The sequence below is a fragment of the Enhydra lutris genome, unplaced genomic scaffold (genome assembly GCF_002288905.1).
Source record: "Enhydra lutris kenyoni isolate GAN:26980312 unplaced genomic scaffold, ASM228890v2 scaffoldscaffold4, whole genome shotgun sequence".
Taxonomy (NCBI): Eukaryota; Metazoa; Chordata; class Mammalia; order Carnivora; family Mustelidae; genus Enhydra; species Enhydra lutris.
Genome location: NW_019154088.1, coordinates 57,612,490 through 57,634,734, shown reverse-complemented (window position 1 = coordinate 57,634,734; position 22,245 = coordinate 57,612,490). Strand labels below are relative to the sequence as shown.

General features: G+C 34.8%; 1 protein-coding gene across 2 annotated transcripts in view; it reads right to left on the bottom strand.

The window, feature by feature from the left end:
* The window catches only part of LOC111159390 (hypoxia inducible factor 1 alpha subunit), a 40,706-nt gene that overhangs the window by 9,647 nt on the left and 8,814 nt on the right, over positions 1-22,245 (bottom strand). For both annotated transcript variants that reach the window (XM_022521812.1, XM_022521819.1), the window contains exons 2-8: positions 10,581-10,771; positions 10,047-10,192; positions 9,879-9,963; positions 7,385-7,497; positions 6,595-6,797; positions 2,042-2,148; positions 230-377 (exon numbers count right to left, since the gene is read on the bottom strand). In XM_022521812.1, coding sequence (XP_022377520.1) covers positions 230-377; positions 2,042-2,148; positions 6,595-6,797; positions 7,385-7,497; positions 9,879-9,963; positions 10,047-10,192; positions 10,581-10,771 — 993 coding nt within the window. The remainder of the gene's footprint in view (positions 1-229; positions 378-2,041; positions 2,149-6,594; positions 6,798-7,384; positions 7,498-9,878; positions 9,964-10,046; positions 10,193-10,580; positions 10,772-22,245) is intronic.

Here is a 22,245-nt window from a genome sequence, read left to right as displayed (position 1 = left end):
TTTTTTTCCAAGGTCTTTTTTAAAAATGGGAGTGAAAAGGATGGGAAGAGATAGCTACAGATAATAGTAAAATCACTGTAGAATAGCTCAGGTCAGAGCACTGAAAACCATAATTAGGTAGAAATGTGAAGATAAAATTCAGTTAACATAATCTTTCCTTCTTATAAAAGAACAGATTATCCAAAAAAGTAATGACTTGTTCCCCAAAGTATTTACTTTCCAAGCTTACCTCACCACATAATTTACACATACAATGCACTGTGGTTGAGAATTCTTAGTGTTATATATGACAGTTGCTTGAGTTTCAACCCAGACATATCCACCTCTTTTGGCAAGCATCCTGTACTGTCCTGTGGTGACTTGTCCTTTAGTAAACACTAGGAGTGGAAAGGAAAGGAAAAGTAACTTTGAATTTTCAGTCAAATGAATGGATGCTGAATGTTGGTCATTATTTCAAGAAAGAGAGATATTTATTTTAATGGAATCAATTGTAACTGTTTAAACTGACAGAGAAAAAGCTCTGGCATACCCAAGATATACTCATTTCATTTTTCTAACCCCCCAAATAAACTCCTTTCCTGCCAATCTTCATGTTAAATAAAATGAAAGCCAGGAATGAGGGACAGCAGTGACTAAAATTCCTTTAATGACTTACATGTTGAAAGTATCAGAAAGACTAGAAAATGAATAATCTTGATTTTACAGAGAGCATTCAAGTAAGTAGCACTGCAGTATTTCTACTGAGGTTTCCAGAGAATTAACGATGCTTCAAAATAGCTGGGCTGGCATACCTGAATCTCAACTGATACCATGCTGAAATCTTCTGGCAATTTAGGCGACCTTAATCTCTTTCTGATTTGGGAGAAAGTACTAGATAAATAGTAATGATGACATTATCACGAGGATTGGGGTCCTGACTGCCAACTTGGGCTCATTCTGCGGTCCCAGGATAATCATACCAACTCAGCGACATTCAGGTAATCCCAATCACATTGGGAAGTCATGTTTAGGTATAGATTAAACAGGCAAGTGAGATTTCAAAGTCTTACTTACTATGGATCTTTAAATAACATTCATGAGTAAAACAGAATTGTATCTTATATCAAGGGTACTGGTTACCATTTGTACATGACATTGATCACATTCACATTCACATTCATTAAGTCACTGAACAATTATTTTCTTGAGTACCTTTCATGTGCCAAACTGGTCTGAATACTTGTATGAATTCTGAAAATGATGCTATAATATTCTATGATCTTTTTTTAGTCTTCATATTTAAAATACCAAGGTAGCTTTTTTTTGTTTTTTTGTTTTTGTTTTTTAAAGATTTTGTTTATTTATTTGACAGACAGAGATCACAAGTAGGCAGAGAGGAAGGCAGGGAGAGAGAGGAAGAAGCAGGCTCTCTGCGGAGCAGCGAGCCCAATGTGGGGCTTGATCCCAGGGTCCTGACCTGAGCTGAAGGCAGAGGCTTTAAGCCACTGAGCCACCCAGGGCCCCCCAAGGTAGTTTTATATATCATTAAATGATTCAATCTTAACTAGTACTGGTTATAACTCAAAACATAGACTTAATGGTCAAAATCCCTTATGAAGAGTTCTATTAAGACATTTAGTGTAGAAGGGGCACCTGGGTGGCTCAGTTGGTTAAGCATCTGCCTTCAGCTTGGGTGCCAGTATCCTGTGAGCAGGGAGCCTGCTTCTCCCCTCCCCCATCCTAAGTCCCCTTGCTCCTGCACTCTCTTGCAATCTTTTTCAAATAAATAAATAAAACCTTAAAAAAAAAAAAAAAAAAGACATTTGGTCTAGGAGAGGCGCCTGGGTGGCTCAGTTGATTAAGCATCTGATTCTTGTCTCAGCTCAGGTCTTAATCTCAGGTTTGTGAGTTCAATCCCCAAACTTAAAAAAAAAAAAAAAAAAGATTTTTAGTCTAGGAAGACTGGTTAATTTTAACCAAAAAGTTAGATATATGGCTGAACGGTAAAGAGATCGCAAGAGTTAAATAATTAGAATATCTGTAGTTCTTCCACTGTACTTACTATCATGATGAGTTTTGGTCAGATGGTCAGAGTCCAAAGCATGATAATATTCATAAATTGAGCGGCCCAAAAGTTCTTCTGGCTCATATCCCATCAATTCAGTAATTCTGTTAAGTAAAAAATGTAAGAAGAGAAAAAAAGAAATTAAGTGTAAAAGTTCTGCTTCTCCAAAGTAACTGATATGCATGAGGAGCATCCTTCTTTGCTTAGAATAAATTCACATCTCACCTTTAGTAACTATACAGTTAACTAAATGCAGCACCATGCACTTCAGTAAGTCCTCTGGGTTCATCCTGCTACTTGACCCTTTTATCTCCTTCACCCAATTCACCCAAGCTTGTTACCTTTTTTTTTTTTTTTTAAGATTTACTTATTTGAGAGAGAGAAAAAGAGAAAGAGTGAGCACACAGAGTCTGATAAGGGGGCCAGAACCCACACCTCCTAGGTCATGACCTGAACAGAAATCAAGGGTTAGATACTCAACCCACTGCATCACCCAGGTGCCCCCTATTTTCATCACATTTTACAGTACTTATGTTTGGTAAAATGACAGGGGATTCATAAATAGAAAGTAGTACTAAATTAAATGATAAAAGTTATAAAGGTGTAGTCACTGACATTTAATTTGAAATATAAGATGAAATATAAGATTAAATTTGTTTACCATAAAACCAGATTCTTTAACAGTCCCCTTAGGCAAGGCTTCACTTTGTGGAAAAAATATTTACTACAGAATTTAATATCACTAACCAAAGACTATCTACACTAAATGGGAACTTAAGAATTATATGTTAGTTGGTTTTAGAAGATGCTCTTAGTTTTTTTAAATAATACAAAATTATAGGAATTCATTTCAGATGAAAAAATGATATCAAACTAAAAATGGAATAGAAAATAATTCAGTTACCCCATTTGGGTAACTGAATTCTGGGCAACTCTTTTAGGACAGAGATTAGATCTTATTACTTTGTATAAGCAGTCTGAAATGGAATGCATTTCATGTGAAAGAGAATGTTGTCTTCTTAGCACCATACTAAACAGAAATGTTCTCTTTTTCCTGAGAGCAAAACAGGAGTTCAAGTTTTCAATTTCTCAGACTTTAGAATTTAAAGGACTTTCTAACCAAGGTGTAAGCAAAAGTTACTTAAGGTACTGTGTCCAAAAAAACTATGAAAAACATACATGGACGATATCCTTCTAAGAAACGTATAGAAAGTAATATTCTTTGTGTTGTCACACTACAAGGCAAGATCTCTCATATAATTTATTCCAAAATAAAAATAAGGTAAATAGAAAATGGTTTGTAAAAAAAACCAAATTAAACCAAACCAAGCTAAAATCCAGACTTCTTTACAAAGGGATATCCCTAAATACATCTGCACTAGGTGGCAGCATTACAAAGGAAACTGTCTTATAATAAAGTCCTAGTTCTCTAAATTATACTCTAAAAGTAATTTTAATTGGTTTTATATAGGTTATTTAAATAAAATTCCCATTGAATTAAAAAAACTTCCATTATTTAAATCTTTATACACCTAAGTATGCCTGGCATTGTTCTAGGTGTAAAAATACAAGGTCAAAACTCAACATGTTGCTAATCTTCTGGAACAATTACCATTACTACTTATGAAATAATGTGGTAAGTGTAGAAATAATGCGGCTGTTGCAGCAGTCAGAGGAACTACCCTTATCCATAGAAGAACTAGTGGGGTGAGGGACAATTTCTTATAGGAGACTTAATGAGACGAACTCAGGAGAGAAGCAGGGCGAGCAAAACCATTTCAGGAAGGCATACCAGAAGCAAAGACGGAGATGAGAAAATGCTTGAGAGTGTGTAAACAAGAAAGACTCGTGGTTCGGGTGGGGAGGCAGGTGAGGAGAGATGAGGCTAGAGAAGTAACCAGATTAATGAGGGCTTTGTATTATCATGTTAAGAATCTCTTGTTTAATTAGATGTCTAGTCAGTACTTCTCAATCTGAGTTAAGGTATGTCTATCACTGAGGGATATATGATGTTAAAATATAAACAGCGTATTTACCTAGAAAGTCAATTTTATTTAACTTTGGAATATTACATAGCTTATATTCTGTATCAGAAAGGGGAGTGATCCAGAAAAATCTTATCAAAAAGTGTTCTTAAGGGACTAGGAACCTGTGATCTAAAGCAACTATGCAGCGTATTATTCATTTTAAGTGTCCTGAGAGTAAGAACTATTGCTCTTCATTTCTACTTTGCCATGAACTTGTAGATGTTCAAATAAATGTGTATAATGACTACATGTGGAAATTAGTACAGTAAATATTAAGTGTTTGGGGAGAGATATTCTGAATGCCAGAAGTTTGATATATTAGATTTTCTCAAAACGCAAAAATTTTTCTAGCTCCTAGTTCTTAGGTTTTAGATATGAGAAGTTCCTAGAAAGAGCTCTAACCAGAAAACAATAATCTCCTGGTCAAACTCAAAACCTTACTTGGTTGATCTATAAGCAGGCAGTCTTTACTCCTCTGTCATGATCATTTTCCAGTTTTCTAATATAACCAAAGAGAAATGTCACTCCTTTTCTCAGTTCTCATTCTAGCTCCACCACTTGCCTTTCTTCCCAATTTACTTCTATACTTTGCTACTGAGTTCAAAAAATAAAAAATAATTCCTCAAAAAGATACGGGTATCTCTGTCCTATCATATATTCACATGAATAATGGGAATAAACGCCATAAAATACTTACTAGCTTTCCTATCTTCATTTTTCTGATAGCTGACACCAGTGGTAAATAAAGCATTCACTATATGTATAAGACACTCAACAAACTCCTTTAATCCTGGCAACAGCCTTTCAAAATATTACCCTTCTTTAAGAGGTAAGGATTATAAATTTGAAATAGTTAAGTTCACATACCAAGGCCCCACTCTAAGTATCAGAGCTGCAAGCTAGGACTGAAGCCAGGATTATGTGATTTTAAAGCCAGAGTTCTGTCACATTTCCTTGTCCAGTGGGGAGGGGGGATTCCTATACTTTATGACTAAGTGCTTAAAATTTGTTTTCTCATACAGCCTTTAAGTTGACCCTACCAAAAGATGAAGAAACTGATGCTCAAAAAGAAAAACTAGTATGCCCAAGATCATCTGGATACAGGTAGCAAAGTCAGGATTTAGTAGCCTGGCTATGGCATCTATGCCTTCAGCTACTGTGTTACAGTCTTACATCTCAAATGGGACAAGCAAGCAAATAATTTTTAAGAGTAGAAAAAATGTAACAGATGTATGCACAAAGAATAGTATAGTTTCTTGAAGGAAAAAGGAAAACTCCACAGAGGAGTAGATGGCTCTTGAAACGTAAATATGTGTTAGGAACTGAAGAAAACTTCAATGCAGAATGGGAAAATGTGCGTAAGGGCACTAAGACAGGGAGTCAGCATGTGGTGATCTCCAGCTGTAGGATGTAGGGGGCCACACCAGAGGAATCACCTCTTTTCTTGAGTAATTTAGACAAGTGGGCTGGGGTCAGGTCATAAATATCTTTGTTGGTCATGCTAATAAGCTTGGGTTTTATTGTGGAGGTCTGTTTTTCTTTCAGTTTTTCAGCACATCTTTTGATAAAGAAAAATCTCCTGCCCTCCTCTAATTGTTACAAACCAAAGTTTGTTCTGTGTAAAGATGAAGGGAAGCAACTGAGGCATTTTCAACTGTAATATGACCGGATCTAATTTTTACATTAGGAAGTCCATTTTTTGAGAATGTGAATGAGAGATTAAAAGACCTACATACAACCGCTGGCAGAGAGACAGCTTAGGAGATTATGACAAAAATTTGAGCCAAAAGTTGTAATAATGAGCTCAAGAATTCAGTGGCAGTAGAGTAAGGGTGGGAAGGAGGGAATGGATCAAGAAATATATGTAACATAGTAAATCTGTAAGATTTAGAGAAAAACTGAGTACATATAATGAAAATAAAAGTTAAGGGTAAATTCCAGATTTTTGCAGGAGTTGTGTGTCTACAGTAGTATACTAAGCATGCTAGCATTTTAAAAGGAAAAGCAATTTTTAAAGTTGTTTGGAGGAACGGCAGTATAGTTCAGTCATAGAAATACTCAGTTTATTAATACAGAAGAATATCAAGATAAAAATATCAAATTGGCAATTAAAAATAGTTATGGACATAAATTTGGGAAATGGCAATAGAAATCATGGGCAGTATGTAGGGTGAGGAGATGATAAAACACTTTCCTCTCTAGTCCATAACCAAAAGTAATCTATTCTTCCTCAAATTATGCATTATGTCTTTGAAATACATTTATTTTCTTTTTAAATACATTAGAAAGGAAAAAGACCTAAACATTGTGATTTCTGGAAAACACCTTGGTAAAGTATTTGTAGTGCATAGTTAAATGTGGCTGAATTCATCTATAAAGTTAATGTAATACTACTGAGTTCTACAATGTATCACTGTATTCAACTTAGTGAAGCATACAGTCTTTATTATAGTGAACAGTAAAAAAAAAAAAAAATGCCAGGGACTAATTAAAATTTCAAATTATATCTTATATATCATTTACCTTTCATCACAATAAGAAAATTTCATATCCAGACTGTGACGACTGAGAAAAGTCTTGCTATCTAAAGGAATTTCAATATTTGATGGATGAGGAATGGGTTCACAAATCAGCACCAAGCACGTCATAGGTGGTTTCTTATACCCACACTGAGATTGGTTACTATTAGTATCGTAGACATGAATATGGCCTGTGCAGTGAAGTACCTGTGTACAAGGAAAACAAAGTAGTTCTTTAAAAAAATATAAAAATGCTATTAAAAAAAACGCAGAGATAATCAGCTGAAATGTGACATAGCAAGGAAGCTTTGCTAAAACTTACTGGCATTAGTAGATTAACCGTATCTTTGAACTCAATAAATGTTTCCCCTGTAACACCACTCATGACTCAGGTACCATAAATTACTCTTTAAAAAATTTCTTCCAGATAAATCTGGGCTAATTTTTCATTCATCTGGTCATAGTGGCTGTTTATTATTTTGTTATTTCTTGCTTTGATGACTGTTTCAACACTGAGCAAAGAAATGTAACAACAATAAACAGAAAATTAAGTTCTATCAAAATTCAAATACTCAGTGGGCGGCAAAGCCAAATGATGAAGTTAGCTTGGTACGCGAGTGTGGCAATTCTCATAATTTAAGTTCATGCCTCAAACTGAAAAATTACTAGTTTTGGATGGTAACTCTGCAAATGTCAATGAACAACTCTTAAGTTTTCCCTCACAGTTCTAATGCTATCTTAAGTATTGGCAGTATTGAGATGTGTATTACCACTTACAAATCATTTTTACTTACCTTCCAAGTTGCTGACTTTATGTTCATAGTTCTCCCCCGGCTAGTTAGGGTACACTTCATTCTGAGAAAAAAGCTTCGCTGTGTATTCTGCTCTTTACCCTTTTTCACAAGGCCTAATGAATGAAAGCATGAAATAAAATTTAAAAACATAATTAAACATTTAAATCTGTCACAGTAAGAGTAGAACCTAGGTGCTATTTTCAATTGAAAGTCTCAGCATGAATAGCAATTCACACTCCAACACATACAAGGGATCTAACATGCTTCAATCAAAGACTGGGGGTGACAACTCTAATGATTCCCCAGTTTCAGCTAACAGTTAATCATTTCACATCCAAGCCAGTGAAGTTGGCAAAATTACAAAGAACTATAAATGTGGTATAAATCTGCCTTATAATTGTGCTATCAGTTTACAAGCCCACCCCAGAATAAGAATTTCAGCAAACTCCTCCAAACCTTTGAGCACTCTATTTACAGAACTTTTAAGATAGCAACTTTCTTTTCAAAGCAAATAGCATTTTTATATATTTGATTTTTTTACATTTTTGATTTTTTAAATCTTCCTGTAAAGCAGGCATGACATTATTTCTACTTTTGTTACTAGAGGAAAAAACAAAACAGAATAAAATACTAAATGACTTTTCAAAGCAAAATTAGAGTGAAATAAAATCAGGTCTATTCACTCCCATTCCAATCCTTATAGAACTAAGAAATGGTGAAAAGAAAAAATGAAAAGCGCAGAGGTACAGAATGAAGAACACATGTTCGGGGAATAGTAGATAGTTCAGGCTACTGCAATATGAAGTACAAGCAGAAGAGTCATTAAAGAGAAAGGGAAGATTAGGGCTTGGATGGCTTAATGAGGAATTCAGCCTTAAATATACAACATGGAGCTTCTAAAAATCATAAAAAAAATGTTTTTGTTTCTCAACAAAACATCAAACATTCATTACATGAGGAGTAATTTTAAATAAGTTCAGGTGCTTTAAAAAACCATGTTCAAAAAAAACCTAGAAAAATTTTGTTTAAAAACATACACCTAAACTATATTATGTAATAATATATTTGATTTAGAATAATGCATTAACATCATTATCAAACCAAACAAAATTTCATAATATCCATCCATTCATAGTCTAGCCCCAAGGAAGCACTGAACAGCCAGTACAAACCTCAGTCTAAACACTAGAAGTCCTATATTAAACTAAATTGACAGCCCATTTAGGTCCCTGTGTGAAGTGTATTTATTCTTCCTTTATATAAAATTCTAAAAATTATACATTTACTTTCCAAGTTCACAGGAAACACAAAGTATGAAATTAAAAAGCAGAAGAGGGCTGCTACTGGCAAGGTCAAAAGTGGCCACAGCATGTAGTGAGAGTTGGTGAACATGAAAGATCTCCAGAGTACTAATGAGTGTAAACTCAAGCCCATCTACCTGAGCTTAATCTACATTCTGCTATGCTATTTACTAACCAAGTAATCTTGGGTAAGTTACTTAATAACTCTGTGCCTCAGTTTCCTCAGTAAAATAGAAATAGTAACTTCACAGGGTGTTATGAGGAAAAAAGAAATTAAAGCATATAGTAGGCAGAGAACAGTGTTCTGACACAGTAATCTCTCAATAGAGGTTAACTATTATCAAAATGAAATGAGATGAAAAAGAAAACCATAAAAATATTCAAAAAGTGCTATGAACATGAGTTTGTTTAATACAGAAGCAAACAAACATCCACTTAAATTGGAGAGCTACAGAGAACAATGACAACCTTTCATCATGGTAACTTTATAAATTATCAGTACATTTTGTTTAAGACAGCACAGGTGTGAAGAGACTTTCTTTAGTTATCAAGTTTTTGTAATTCAAGAGGTACTTCCCAAAAATCTTAGAGACTTATTTTTAACAATTAATTCCTAAGAGTTAAGAGGCCTTTGCAGATCTTTTTTATTGTTGCTAACATGGGGGCATCCACAGTTAATACTTGGTAATTCTACTACATAGTCTTAAATAATTGTGAACATCCTGAGGTCAAATAAGCAAGTATTAGGCTCCTAAAATCTGGTGAACTTTCTCTTTTCTTTATCCTTGTCCTTTAGAATCTCTGAACACACACTGGTACCTCAAGTGTAATCACTATCTAAAATCTTATTGATTATGACTTTCCCTGGCTTAAAAGTTGTAGGTTATAAACTGACTTCTTTGAAGGGCCTGACTTTTTATTTACTTTTCCATTTTCTCTTATGTGGTATTATATCTATATAATTATTCATGGAATTAGGTGGGCTTTAAAAAAATTTTTAGGTGTTTTTATGAAATTTCTAAATAATAGAATAATGTAGGTTTCACAGGAGAACAGAGTAACATTTTATTAAACATGAAATGATGTTTTGAGCCTTAGGTTAATACAAAAGCAAAATTTAAATATTAGTAACAGTATCTTATTATGTAAAACCACCTGTCATATTAAATCAGACAACAGACTTCTCTTCTTACCATTTCTGTGTGTAAGCATTTCTCTCATTTCCTCATGGTCACATGGATGAGTAAAATCAAACACACTGTGTCCAGTTAGTTCAAACTGTAAACACATTAAGAAAATTAGATCTATATCATAAAATCATAAAAACATAAAGAAGGGCTCTTAATATGTGGGTATTTTACCTGAGTCAATCCCATGTATTTGTTCACATTATCAGAAATATAAATCATGTCACCATCATCTGTGAGTACCATAACAAAACCATCCAGAGCTTTCAAATAAAAGCAATTCATCTGTGCTTTCATTTCATCTTCAATATCTAAATCACCTAAGAAGAGCACAAGAAAATTAACTTAAAAGTTAACTTAATAATTAACTTAAAAGTTACACTTAAATGATAATATTTAGACATTTTTATAAATATCGATACTTTATTTAAAAATTATAATTAGATTTGCCAGCTTTTTTAATGATTAAAGTAACACAGCAGGCAAAACATTGAAAAGAGAAAGAAAGGTCATGTTATTAAAAGGAGGACAGGTAGGAAGGTAGGGCAAGAGAAGAGGGGGAAAAGGCCAGTATCTTAAAAATTCCTTACTGAAGCTTTAAAAGCAGGTAATAAAAATCACATTAAAGAAGGACTGAGTTATGACCATCTTCTAATTGCTTCTAATTTCTAATTTTTAGGCCTATTACACTTTTGTAAAACAACTCACCAGCATCCAGAAGTTTCCTTACACGCAAATAGCTGATGGTCAGCCTCATAACAGAAGCCTTATCAAGATGAGAGCTCACATTATGGGGGAGTGGCAACTGATGAGCAAGCTCATAAAACACTTCGGACTCTTTACTTCGCCGAGATCTAGCTGCATCTCTAGACTTTTCTTTTCGACGTTCAGAACTTATCCTATTTAACAAAAGAGGAGGAGGAGAGAAAAAGAGAAAATTTATGTTAGTTTGCCTTTGCCTGGATAACACTAACTTTACATTTTTCTGCTTTTCACGGAACTTAAAGATGCCATGTATATCAAATTATATAGAGAGTTGTCTATTAAATGAATGTATAAGTAAGAATGTAAAATACAGCTATACAAATTTCGGATTACTGAAGACATAGGGACTCTCACAAGAAGTCTAAGATGAAGCCTTAAACCTTTCCGAAACAGGTATTTCCTCCCTGGAATATCAAATTGAAGAGGATGCTTTTGCTTTAGCCAAAATCTTAAAAGTAGCCTACGCCGCTAAGGCTGTACCCTCACAGCCATTTTGAAGTAGTCTCAATATAAAAAAACCACCACTAAGTCTAGAGAAATTGAAGTTGTACATATTAACTTGAGAACAGGAAGTTGTTAAGCAGGTTTTGACTCAAGTTTCTCTTGACTCCAACATTTTCCCATCCTCTACCCTACACGAGCAATACTGACTGTAAGCTACAGATATTTATATTAGTCGCTATAGTAACTTACCATTTTCAGGTTGCTTCTTCCCTTAGCAGCCCCTCATCTATTACTGGCAAAACTGGTACCAAATAAAGGCAAGAGTATAGATGAAAAAAAGATGTGGCACAACAGTAATTTGAAAGAAACAGTTAATAAAGATTAATAAAGGTGTCAAAACAATGACATATCTTTAGGGAACTCTTCCAAGAATAAAGTCAGAAAGATTTTTTCCTAAGTCACACCAAGCAGAGACATTTTCTTTTTTTTTTTTTTTTTTTTTTTTAATTTATTTGACAGACAGAAATCACAAGTAGGCAGAGAGGCAGGCAGAGAGAGAGGAGGAAGCAGTCTCCCCGCTGAGCAGAGAGTCCGATGCGGGGCTCAATCCCAGGACCCTGGGATCATGACCTGAGCCGAAGGCAGAGGCTTTAACCCACTGAGCCACCCAGGTGCCCCAAGCAGAGACATTTTCAATTTTCCTCCAACATCTACTCCTGACCCAGCTGGAGGTAAACAAGGCTAAACCTGGTTCTGTCCTTAGGTTCTTCTTTAATAGCTATTGTTTATTAAAACCTACTATGTGTCAAATGCTACCTAGTACAAGGTAACTAGTTTTATCATAAATTGTAAATAGGTTTAAATATTATCCTTTCTTACAGAGATTATATAGTAGGTTAAAAACAGCCATTATGTAGCAGACAGAACTTGAACACAGTTTCCTTTACTCCTAAATCTTTGTTTACTTTTCCATGGTTTTTTAATCTTAAGCAAGAATGCTGTTTCTACCTCAAATACTCAGCTGCTCTCCTAGGATCCTCAACCTAATTCTGTTAAGTCAATTATTTATTAAATGTTGAAAATAGCCATTACCATTTACTGAGCACTTAGCAAGTGCTATGGTAAGGACTCTGCCAGCATTATTTCACTTAATCCTCCTTATAGCCTATGAATAAAGCATAATTATATCTATCTACCTCACATCTCCCTTCAAATCATCTGCAAAACTGCAAGACTCAATCACAGAAGCAATATTCTCAAAACAAAACAAAACAAAACAAAACAAAACAAAACAGGCAGGGTTCTCAGCACATGCTCCTACTCAGTTGTGTAACAAGTGGATAACAGTTGTATTATACACTAGTGATAATGTAAGTTTTAGCACTTATGTTTGTGTGCTTTATCTAACTTTTATACAATAAGGAATGTGAATATTACTATTGTAACTGAACTTTGATACAAATTATTCAATTCAAGCACCTAGAGCAGTTTAACGTGAGCTATTAAAAACTATTACTACTTGGGGTGCCTGGGTGGCTCAGTGGGTTAAAGCCTCTGTCTTCGGCTCAGGTCATGATCCCAGGGTCCCGGGATCAAGCCCCTCATCTCAGCAGGGAGCCTGCTTCCTGCTTCCTCCTCTCTCTCTGCCTGCCTCTCTGCCTACTTGTGATCTCTGTCTGGTCAAATAAATAAATAAAATCTTAAAAAAAAAAAAAAAACTATTACTACTTATAACTAGTGAACTATGGAAATTAGGATTTTCTTAATGCTGTATAATTTTTAAAATCCATGAAAATAAATCAGACTGAGGCCACCATGAATGAAAATGTAACAATGTCAACAGCCTGCAACTTCAATTTTAATGTGCATTAGAAATGCCTCATTGTTCTCATTAACTAAATGAATGCTTTAGATGTGAACTTAGAAACAAAATGTACAATAATAAATGTTTTCAAAATCTATTTTATACCAGAGTTCCCAAGTATGGGGGGAAAGATCCAGTTGTTTCCCCCCACTCCCCCAACCCCCATTGGCTCGAACATCCTCACTTCTTTCTCCTCTGAATTGGCAGATAAGAGGAAGGGATGGTAGTACAATCTCGTTCAAGTAAAACCACTAAAAAAAAGTGTGATGACCAATGATCTCATGATAAACCTGAATATAAGTTTAAATGTCACAATTACTCTAGTTGATCAGAATTTGATTAATCAGGAACTATCATCAGACTTACTTGCTTTCTCTTAATTACTCAACCAAATTTAAGTGACCAACAAATGACTACCCAAATGAAACACTTGGTAAAAAATTTAAATCCTTTTACTACCTGCTATATGCTTTTTTTTTTTTTTTTTTTGCTATATGCTTTTAAAGGATATCTGATTTAGCTCACCATGGTGATTACCTCCATACCTTTAGAAATACTTGTACTGTCCACAACTTTGAAGATAATAATTGTTAAAGATATGGCAACTAAATTTATAAGACAAATCCATAAGAAGCTTGAGCCTGGATAAAACATCTGAAGCATAATATACTTAAGCAGTGAAGACTGGGAGAAGAAAAATTGGAGCAAGAGCCAGAATTCTGGAAGAGAAATAAGCCTCAATAAAACAGGTAATATGATACTTCAAGAATTGACAAACCTAAATTAGATGAAGGTGATGGAAATGAGTATGTCCTCTATTACATAATCTATCTAGACATAAAGCAAACAGGGGACCTATAAAAAAGATTTAATATAGAAATTTATCTGATGTTCTTCACATGTGACTATGGGAGCTCTTAAAACATTGCTTAGCTTAAAGCTGTAACTCCCAAAGTTCTTAAAGAGTTTCAGCATCTGAACTGCCCAGCTTCTTGTCTACTCAGAGGAAGGCTCTTTTTATCAGGTCATACCCCACAAAATTATAGTATTGAACAAGAAATTTCTGATAGACCACAGCAGGTAGGTTCCATACAGATGAATCCTGTACTTACTTGCACAATAAGTTTTGTAGACCAGAAGAAAATAGGCAGATTTTCTGCATGTAAATAAGGTCATCGTATTTCTCTAAATTATCAATTCCATCTTTGTTGTTTTTATTAAGTATAGGTTAAGTAAAGTTCTGCACTGACATATCTGCATGAAGTGCTATTTCACATCTGCTAATCATAGCAGAAATCAGTTAAGGTTACAGTAAAAATTCTATCTTTTGAACAGTCTGCTTATGCATTTCTATGATTGTTCTGGGACTACTGTTTAAGTAGCAAAATAGCTTAATCTTTGTGATATGTAGTTTTCACACTTATTATTTTATTATTATTTAATATACAGTACTAGACAAGCTAACAAATGTATCTTGAAATTATTTTGTATAGGAAATATATTTAGGAAAATAATCCAGATGCACTGTCAGGAAGCTTCTTGTATACAAAGTTGAACACCAACAGCCATTTTACAGAGAATGCTTAGTATTCTTTAAATTAATGAGAACACAAAATTGCAGACATTTTAATTCATCTGTGTTGTCTAACTACAAGAAAAGCCTGTTAGCATTCCTGATTGTAAATATACGTGACTTTTAGAACTGAAGTTAGGGGTGCCTGGATGGCTCAGTCGGTTAGGTGTCTAACTCTTGATTTTAGCTCGGGTCATGATCTCGGGGTCATGGGGTTGTGCAATCCAGCCCCATGTCTGCTCTGCACTGAGAGCTTGTCCCTCCTCCTCTGTTCCTCCCCTGCTAGCATGCTCTCTCTCAAATAAATACTTACCAAAAAAAAAAAAAAAAAAAAAAAGAACCGAAGTTAGAGCCAGACATTCAAAGCATTAACAGTTGATCCATCCTCTTTCTAATAATGTACACTTTTTTTTTCAAATCTCTCAACTTTATTTGCTGCTTTAAAAACTCTTTCTTGCTTTGAAGCTATAAACTGTTATTTTCCACTCCTTTTGTCAGTATTTCTACTACAGGACAAACCTTATAAAGTTAAATTCCATGATCTAAAGGATGTGGCATTTATATTTACTTTTATAAAAAGGTCTGTGCCCATTTTTGTTTCTGCTAATTGATGAATGTATTTATTTCCCCACACACTGCAGTAATATATATTATAGATCTTCTTTATCTTTTTAATTTCTGTCAAGCTGATAGGTGAAAATTGTACATCTCACTGTTTTAATTGCCCTGCTCTTCTTAAAGTTTCAGGCCAGAGGAAATTTCCGTGCTTTTCAGTTGGCATTTTGGCCTGCAGCTTTAAATCCAAAGTCCAAGGTACTTACTATGTACACAGTGGTATTCTAAACATTTCTCATCAATTAACTTACTTTTGTATTATTATCACCATGTTACAGATAAGGAACCTGGTTAAATAACTTACCCAAGTTTACGGAGTTAAATAAATGGTAGACCGTATATTCAAACTCAAGCAATTTCACTTAGAAACTATGCTGTTTACAGTAGATTACACTGCCTCTCTGAAACTCATTCTAATTACTAAGTATACATACATCCAGGCATTATAAAGTTCAAAATTCGTCTACTTCACATCTCCAAAGACATAAAGGAGGGTATGTATAGGGGTTGGCTTTGGAATTTAGGACTTATAAGCCACTCAGAGGGACTCGTGACCAGGTTCTTTCCTGGAATCTAACTGGAAAGCACCTATTAATGGCAATGCTCTGCTCCACTGTCCACCAGCTCTTCAAAGCAATACAACAGTATCCTTTAATGGATACTGCCAACTACTAGGGGAAGAGAATCAGAGGATAATAATTCAATCTACCTCAATACTGCCACCAGACGTTAATTTGTACAGAGGACCTATTCAAACATCTCAGCTCACTATTGTTGGTATTTCATTTGCTCTACATCTGGATCCCCTCAAATTATTACCACAATCATCATTACAAAATAAGAAATCTGGTATTATGCCCCCCTTTACGTCCCATCAAATGTACACATGACAAAATCTATTTTCTATGGAAACCCTCCCTTAGCTAGTTCCCTGTCCATCTCTTCATTCTCATTTCCTATATTCTTTGGCCACACTGCAGTTATCAAAAGCATAATATTTCATTATTTCTGGCTCAGTCTCTCTCTGCCTGAGGTACCCTTCTCAATAAGCGGCTTACTATATTTATTTATGTGAGAAACTTCCAGCATTCAACCCCAGCATTACTTTATTTCTCCTGTCTTCCAAAACTGTTCCTCTCCCCTAGATCTCACCATTCTGGTTATTTTGCTGTATAAACATGACCCTTGAACAACAGAGATTTGAAATGTGTGGGTCCACTTACACATGGAATTTTTTGACAAATACAATACAGTACTGTAAATGTTATTTTCTTTAGGTTTTCTTAAACCATTTTCTTTTCTCTAGCTTACTGTATAGTAAGAATACAGTATATAAAACATACACAAAATATTTGTTAATAGTTACCAGGAAGGCTTTAATTTGTAGTTAGGTTTTGTCTTTTTTTTAAGATTTTATTTGTTTATTTGACAGAGATCACAAGCAGGCAGACAGGCAGGCAGAGAGAGAGAGAGAAAGCAGGCTCCCTGCTGAGCAGAGAGCCCGATGTGGGGCTCTATCCCAGGACCCTGAGATCATGACCTGAGCCGAAGGCAGAGGCTTTAACCCACTGAGCCACCTAGGCACCCTGTAGTTAGGTTTTTTGAGGAGAGCTATTTGTAGTTACATTTTGGGGGGAGTCAAAACTTATCCGTGGATTTCTGACTGTGCAGAAAGTCAGTGCCCCTAACCACCTGCACTGTTCAAGGGTCAGCTGTTTTTATCTTCCTCTAAAATCCTTAATGCTTCTTGGAGGCAGAAAACTGCCTCATTCATCTTTGTATTTTTATTATAAATATTATTTTTAAAATAGATTTTATTTATTCATTTGAGAGAGAGTGAGCGAGCACAAGCGGGGAAAAAGGGCAGAGGAAGAGAGAACCAGGTTTGATCCCAGGTCCATGACCTAAGCCTAAGGCAGATGCTTAACTCAATGAGCCACCCAGGGACCTTTCATCTTTGTGTTCTTAATAGAGATGTGCCTAAGTTCAGCCTGGCTTTAGTATTTGGCCCTAATCTTCTATTTGACTTTTGACTTAAGCCCATGGAAGGCTGACCGCCCCTTCAACATTTTTTTAGGATCCCTGAATCTGTGCTTCATCAATATTCCTGTGATAGTACAGACTGTGATCATAATTGAACAGCATAATAATATGAGTACCATAAACAAGGTATACTGCTTGGATTTACTGTGATTACCTGGATATGCACTTTCAAATGTAATGAAGCATTTGGTAAGCATCTAGTAAGCATACTAGAGATAAGTTAGAAAAAGGCTATTGATTTAAAAAAAAAAAAAAAAAAAAATCACCAAGCACCACAACAGTGAATGGCACCAATACTATCACCAAGGAGAGCAGATGATTTTGCCAGAGAAGACATTAGGAGGCACAGGGAAAGCAAAAAAACTAGAATACCAATTTATTGAAAGAAGTGAAAGTTTTAAAGATTATTCTCCCTTATCACTCTGATCTATAATGTTTTTTACTGTTTTGTCCTAAGCTAATGTGGACAGGAAAATGCATGAGTTGTAGTTAATGCTATTAACCAATTAAATCAATACCCTTATAATTATGTCCTCCTAGCCCAGTTGTAAACAGAAGATTGAATCTCTTTTCTACAATCTTTTTCTTTTTCTTTCTTTTTTTTTTTTAAAGATTTTATTTATTTATTTGACAGACAGAGATCACAAGTAGGCAGAGAGGCAGGCAGAGAGAGAGGAAGAAGCAGGCTCCCTGCGGAGCAGAGAGCCCGATGTGGGGCTCGATCCCAAGACTCTGGGATCATGACCTGAGCCGAAGGCAGAGGCTTAACCCACTGAGCCACCCAGGCGCCCCTCTACAATCTTTTTCAAGAAGGTATTGTAATTTTCATCCTAAGACATGAAAGTTTTCACTATGTTGGTTTCTTTTTTGTAAAAAAAAGATTTTATTTATTTATTTGATAGACAGAGATCCCAAGTAGGCAGAGAGAGAGGAGGAAGCAGGCTCCCTGCTGAGCAGAGAGCCCAATGCAGGGCTGGATCCCAGGACCCTGGGACCATGACCTCAGCAGAAGGCAGAGGCTTAACCCACTGAGCCACCCAGGCACCCCTGATTTCTAATCCTATTGGCTTTTTTCAAGGGGAGGTTACCCTTAGACAAGTATATTTATTATTTAGAGTATTCTTATGATTAATAGGATTTGTTGTTCTATTTTCTACTTGGTAATTGCTGCAAAACTGGAATAGTTCGAACAGATTATGTTTAATAAAAAAATGTGTTCCTACTTAATGGAAAAACAGCAAAATTTGACATTTCAAATTAAGTATAAATGACATTTTCAGGATAGCTAGCTATTTGTAATTTTCTCCAGGAAAATGTCTTCTAATCAATAAACTTAAAAGTAAACTTTTGGGATATTTATGTTAGAGAATTTCATTCATTAATTCAACAAGTATTTCTTAGACATCTCCAAGGAGCCAGCCACTGTTCTCAGCATAGGGCAATAAACAAAATAGACCATGTTATTATTCCCATGGAGCTTATATTCTAGGACAAATGTATCTTTATGTTTCTTGTCTTTACGTGACAGTAGTTACTAGGGTCAACCCCTAACTGACAGAACATTAGCCCTAGGGATAATCTTTCCATAAAATCAAAGAGTCAAAATTAAGAGACAAGGCAAAAATCTACAAAAATTAATCTGTGCTTATAGAAGTTGTTACAATATAGCATTATGTGAAAACAGGTTATACAACAAAATTTGAGTACGAATCCATTTCTGTAATGCATGTGTACATATGTAAATAAATGTGTATATATGTACACATATACATATAGATATGTAACTTTTAAGTTCAAAGATAAAACCAGAAAGATTCAACTATATACAGTTTGCAAAGTTTACAAATATTAATAGCAGTTTCAAGATAACAGGATCACAGAATATTTTATACTTTAAGAAAAATTCATCAGTGAACTGACACTATTTTAATGCACCTGCATTTGTCAGAAAAATCTGAAAGAAGTAGTCATCTTACTTTTAAACTTGTTTTACAGAAAGATTAACTAGAAATGAGTTAAATGTTTTCTTCATTTTGGGAATGAAGCAGGAACAATCCTATTTCTTTCCAGGATGTAGAAAGTAGAGACCAAGTAAGTAGTATAATTCAGTATTTTAAGTTTCTTATTCTAATTACTGGCTTTTGAAAATTTAATTTCATAGTTAATTTGAAATTCCAAAATTAAGTGAAATTGTTTCTAAAGAAAAATATTCAGAATATATGTACTTATTTTATTTTTGAAAGCAACTTAAATTTCTTGGTTTAGGTGTTTATTACCTTACTAGCTTGGTAATATCTTATAAAAATACCCACAATTAGAGAAAAGATGGATTAGTCCCCTTCCAATAACCTCATGAAAATGCCTAAATATTCAATTTTCTAATGCTATAGTAAAATAAACAAGAAAGAATCACTGTTTTAAATTCAGGGTACATTCTGAAAATAAAATGTATACCACATCTGAGGTAGCATCAATGTGAAAATGTTCTATTTATACATTAAATCAATTTATTAATTAACAGATTTACATTTGTTGACAATATTGTGTATTAAAATTCTGTCTGTAGGGGCGTCTGGGTGGCTCAGTGGGTTAAAGCCTCTGCCTTCAGCTCAGGTCATGATCCCAGGGTCCTGGGATCGAGCCCCGAATCAGGCTCTCTGCTCAGCGGGGAGCCTGCTTCCTCCTCTCTCTCTGCCTACTTGTGATTTCCGTCTGTCAAATAAATAAAATCTTAAAAAAAAAAAAAATTCTGTCTGTAAAAAGAATATGCTTTTGTTTTTAGATTACTCCTAGCTAGTGATTTAAATAAACTCTCTCCTGGTTCAGAATGGTATTGAGCCTCTCAAAAAAAATCTCTGATCCCCTAATATATATAAAGTAGGAGATAAATAATACCAAAAATGTGTATGTGAAGTTGTTACTCTAAGATGGAGGTTCTCTAATTTTAGCTTGTATCACAGTCACCTGGAGGGATTCTGCAAACACAGATTCTGGGCCTTACCCAGAGTTTCTGATTCGGGAGGGCAGGATGGGGCCTCAGAATCTCCTCCATAAGTTAGCAGGTAAGTACCAATGATGCCAGTCTGGAGAACACTTAGTAGCCTCTCTACTCTAAGAAAATACTTCATGTGTCTTTCAAAAATACTCAGAGTAAAAAATTGTTCAACAGCCCAAAATGGTTAAATACTTTCTCTAGAAAACATCTGCCCAAATGCTTTTACATATATCCAACCTCTTAGAAATTAACACTGCCACATACTTAGGAATGCAAAAACTACAAAATACACTAAGAACTTTGACTAGATTAGTCATGGGTTGACCTGTGGTATACATCACAATCACCAGTGGAACTTTTTTCCTAGATACCTGTGCCTAAATCCTAACCCTGGAAACTCAAATTGTAGACCTGGCATGTCTCTTTAAAAAACAATCTCCCAGATGATTCTGATTAGCATTCTTAGCTATTCAAGGTTTGTGCTTCACCTATGGGTACTTGTAAAGTTTACAAATTCTTAGAGTTGATCTTAGCCAAAAGGCCAAGAAATGTTAAGTCTACAAATTCCTGAGTCTCATCCCAAAATTACCAAATCAGAATCTTTGGGGGTGGGTACCTGGAAATCCTTTTATTAACTAAACACTCAGATGATTTTTAAGCCACGAAAGTTTGAAAACCATTAGAATGTCTTATAGCAGAGATTAAACAGGTTAGCCAGCAAATTCTGAAAAATAAGAAAAATTTATTTTTAGCTGCAACTACATACACATACTATGACAACTATGTTTTTCAGGCAGAATACTGCACTGAGTGGTTCGGTGATACTGTATAGAATGACTGCTGGAAATGAGAAGCTAGAGGTACAATTCAATGACAAGCAAGTAATAAAGTCTGTGCTTAATATAACAGAAGAGCATAATTAGGCTTCAAAGATGACCAAATGAAAAATGTAGTAACTGCAGAATGATTTTTTCAAGTCTTTGAAATATTTTTAAAAATTACCTTTAAATCTCTTTACGAATGCCATAAATATAAAAGGGGTTGAGAATAACTGTCCACAAATAACAACTGTGTGTTAGTGGCTTTACCCCACATCACCTACTCTTATCACTCTTCTCCCTTTGCCCTCTCAGCTTGTAAATGCTTTTGTTTTCCTGATTTCATGCTTTTCAAGAGTAATAGAACTGAAACTGGAACTTAAAGGTCAGTGACACTATATGAGTGTGTGGATGTGTGTATGCAGAAGAACATGTCCTTAATTATTTCCTTAAATATAACAGGAGATATGTAAGTTATAATAAGTATTTACACAATTGAAAAAATTCACATGTATTAGAATAAAGGTATACACATAGAAATCACACGCTGAAGATTTCTCCTATTTAGTTCTAAATCCTGACCACAATGAAGATTCTGGAAACAACAAATGAGCTCTCCTAAGCAAATATCTTGGTCCTTCACCTATGCTAATCCATCCTATGGATTATGGCTATGCCCTGCCACAAATCGGATGCTCAATAATATTTAAATCAAAATATTAAAGAAATTTAGGGATGTTTTTACTTAGGAAAAGAAATAACTACCTTCTTGTATTTGAAAAGGACGTCATATGGAAGGCAAGTTAGGTGATTTATTCAACTGCAGAGAGTAACACACGGGAGTTAAAAGATGGCAAGGGTTTTGATCAGTAGAATTAAAGCAGTGTTAAAGGTGAACTTTAAGAATTTTTAAACTGTATTCTCATTCTGATGGCAACGTAAGAAAAAGGAAAAAGGCGTATTCTGGATCATCTAAATGATCTCTACATAGGTCTATATTTTTCCTACAAGCCTTCTGTGTTTGAAGTTACATTTGTTTATAATCAAATTTGGTACCAAATGATTACAAAAAGGAACAGTTACATTTTTTAATGTGCACACTCAGAATAAGGTTGGTGGGTACATCTCAAAGGTTCACAGGGATTACTTTGCTTCAAAAGAGATTTAAACATTAGTGAGTGTTAAGAAATACAAGAATAAAAAACTTTCTAACATTTCAAACTGCGAAAAATGAATAGACTATTTTGTAAGAGTGC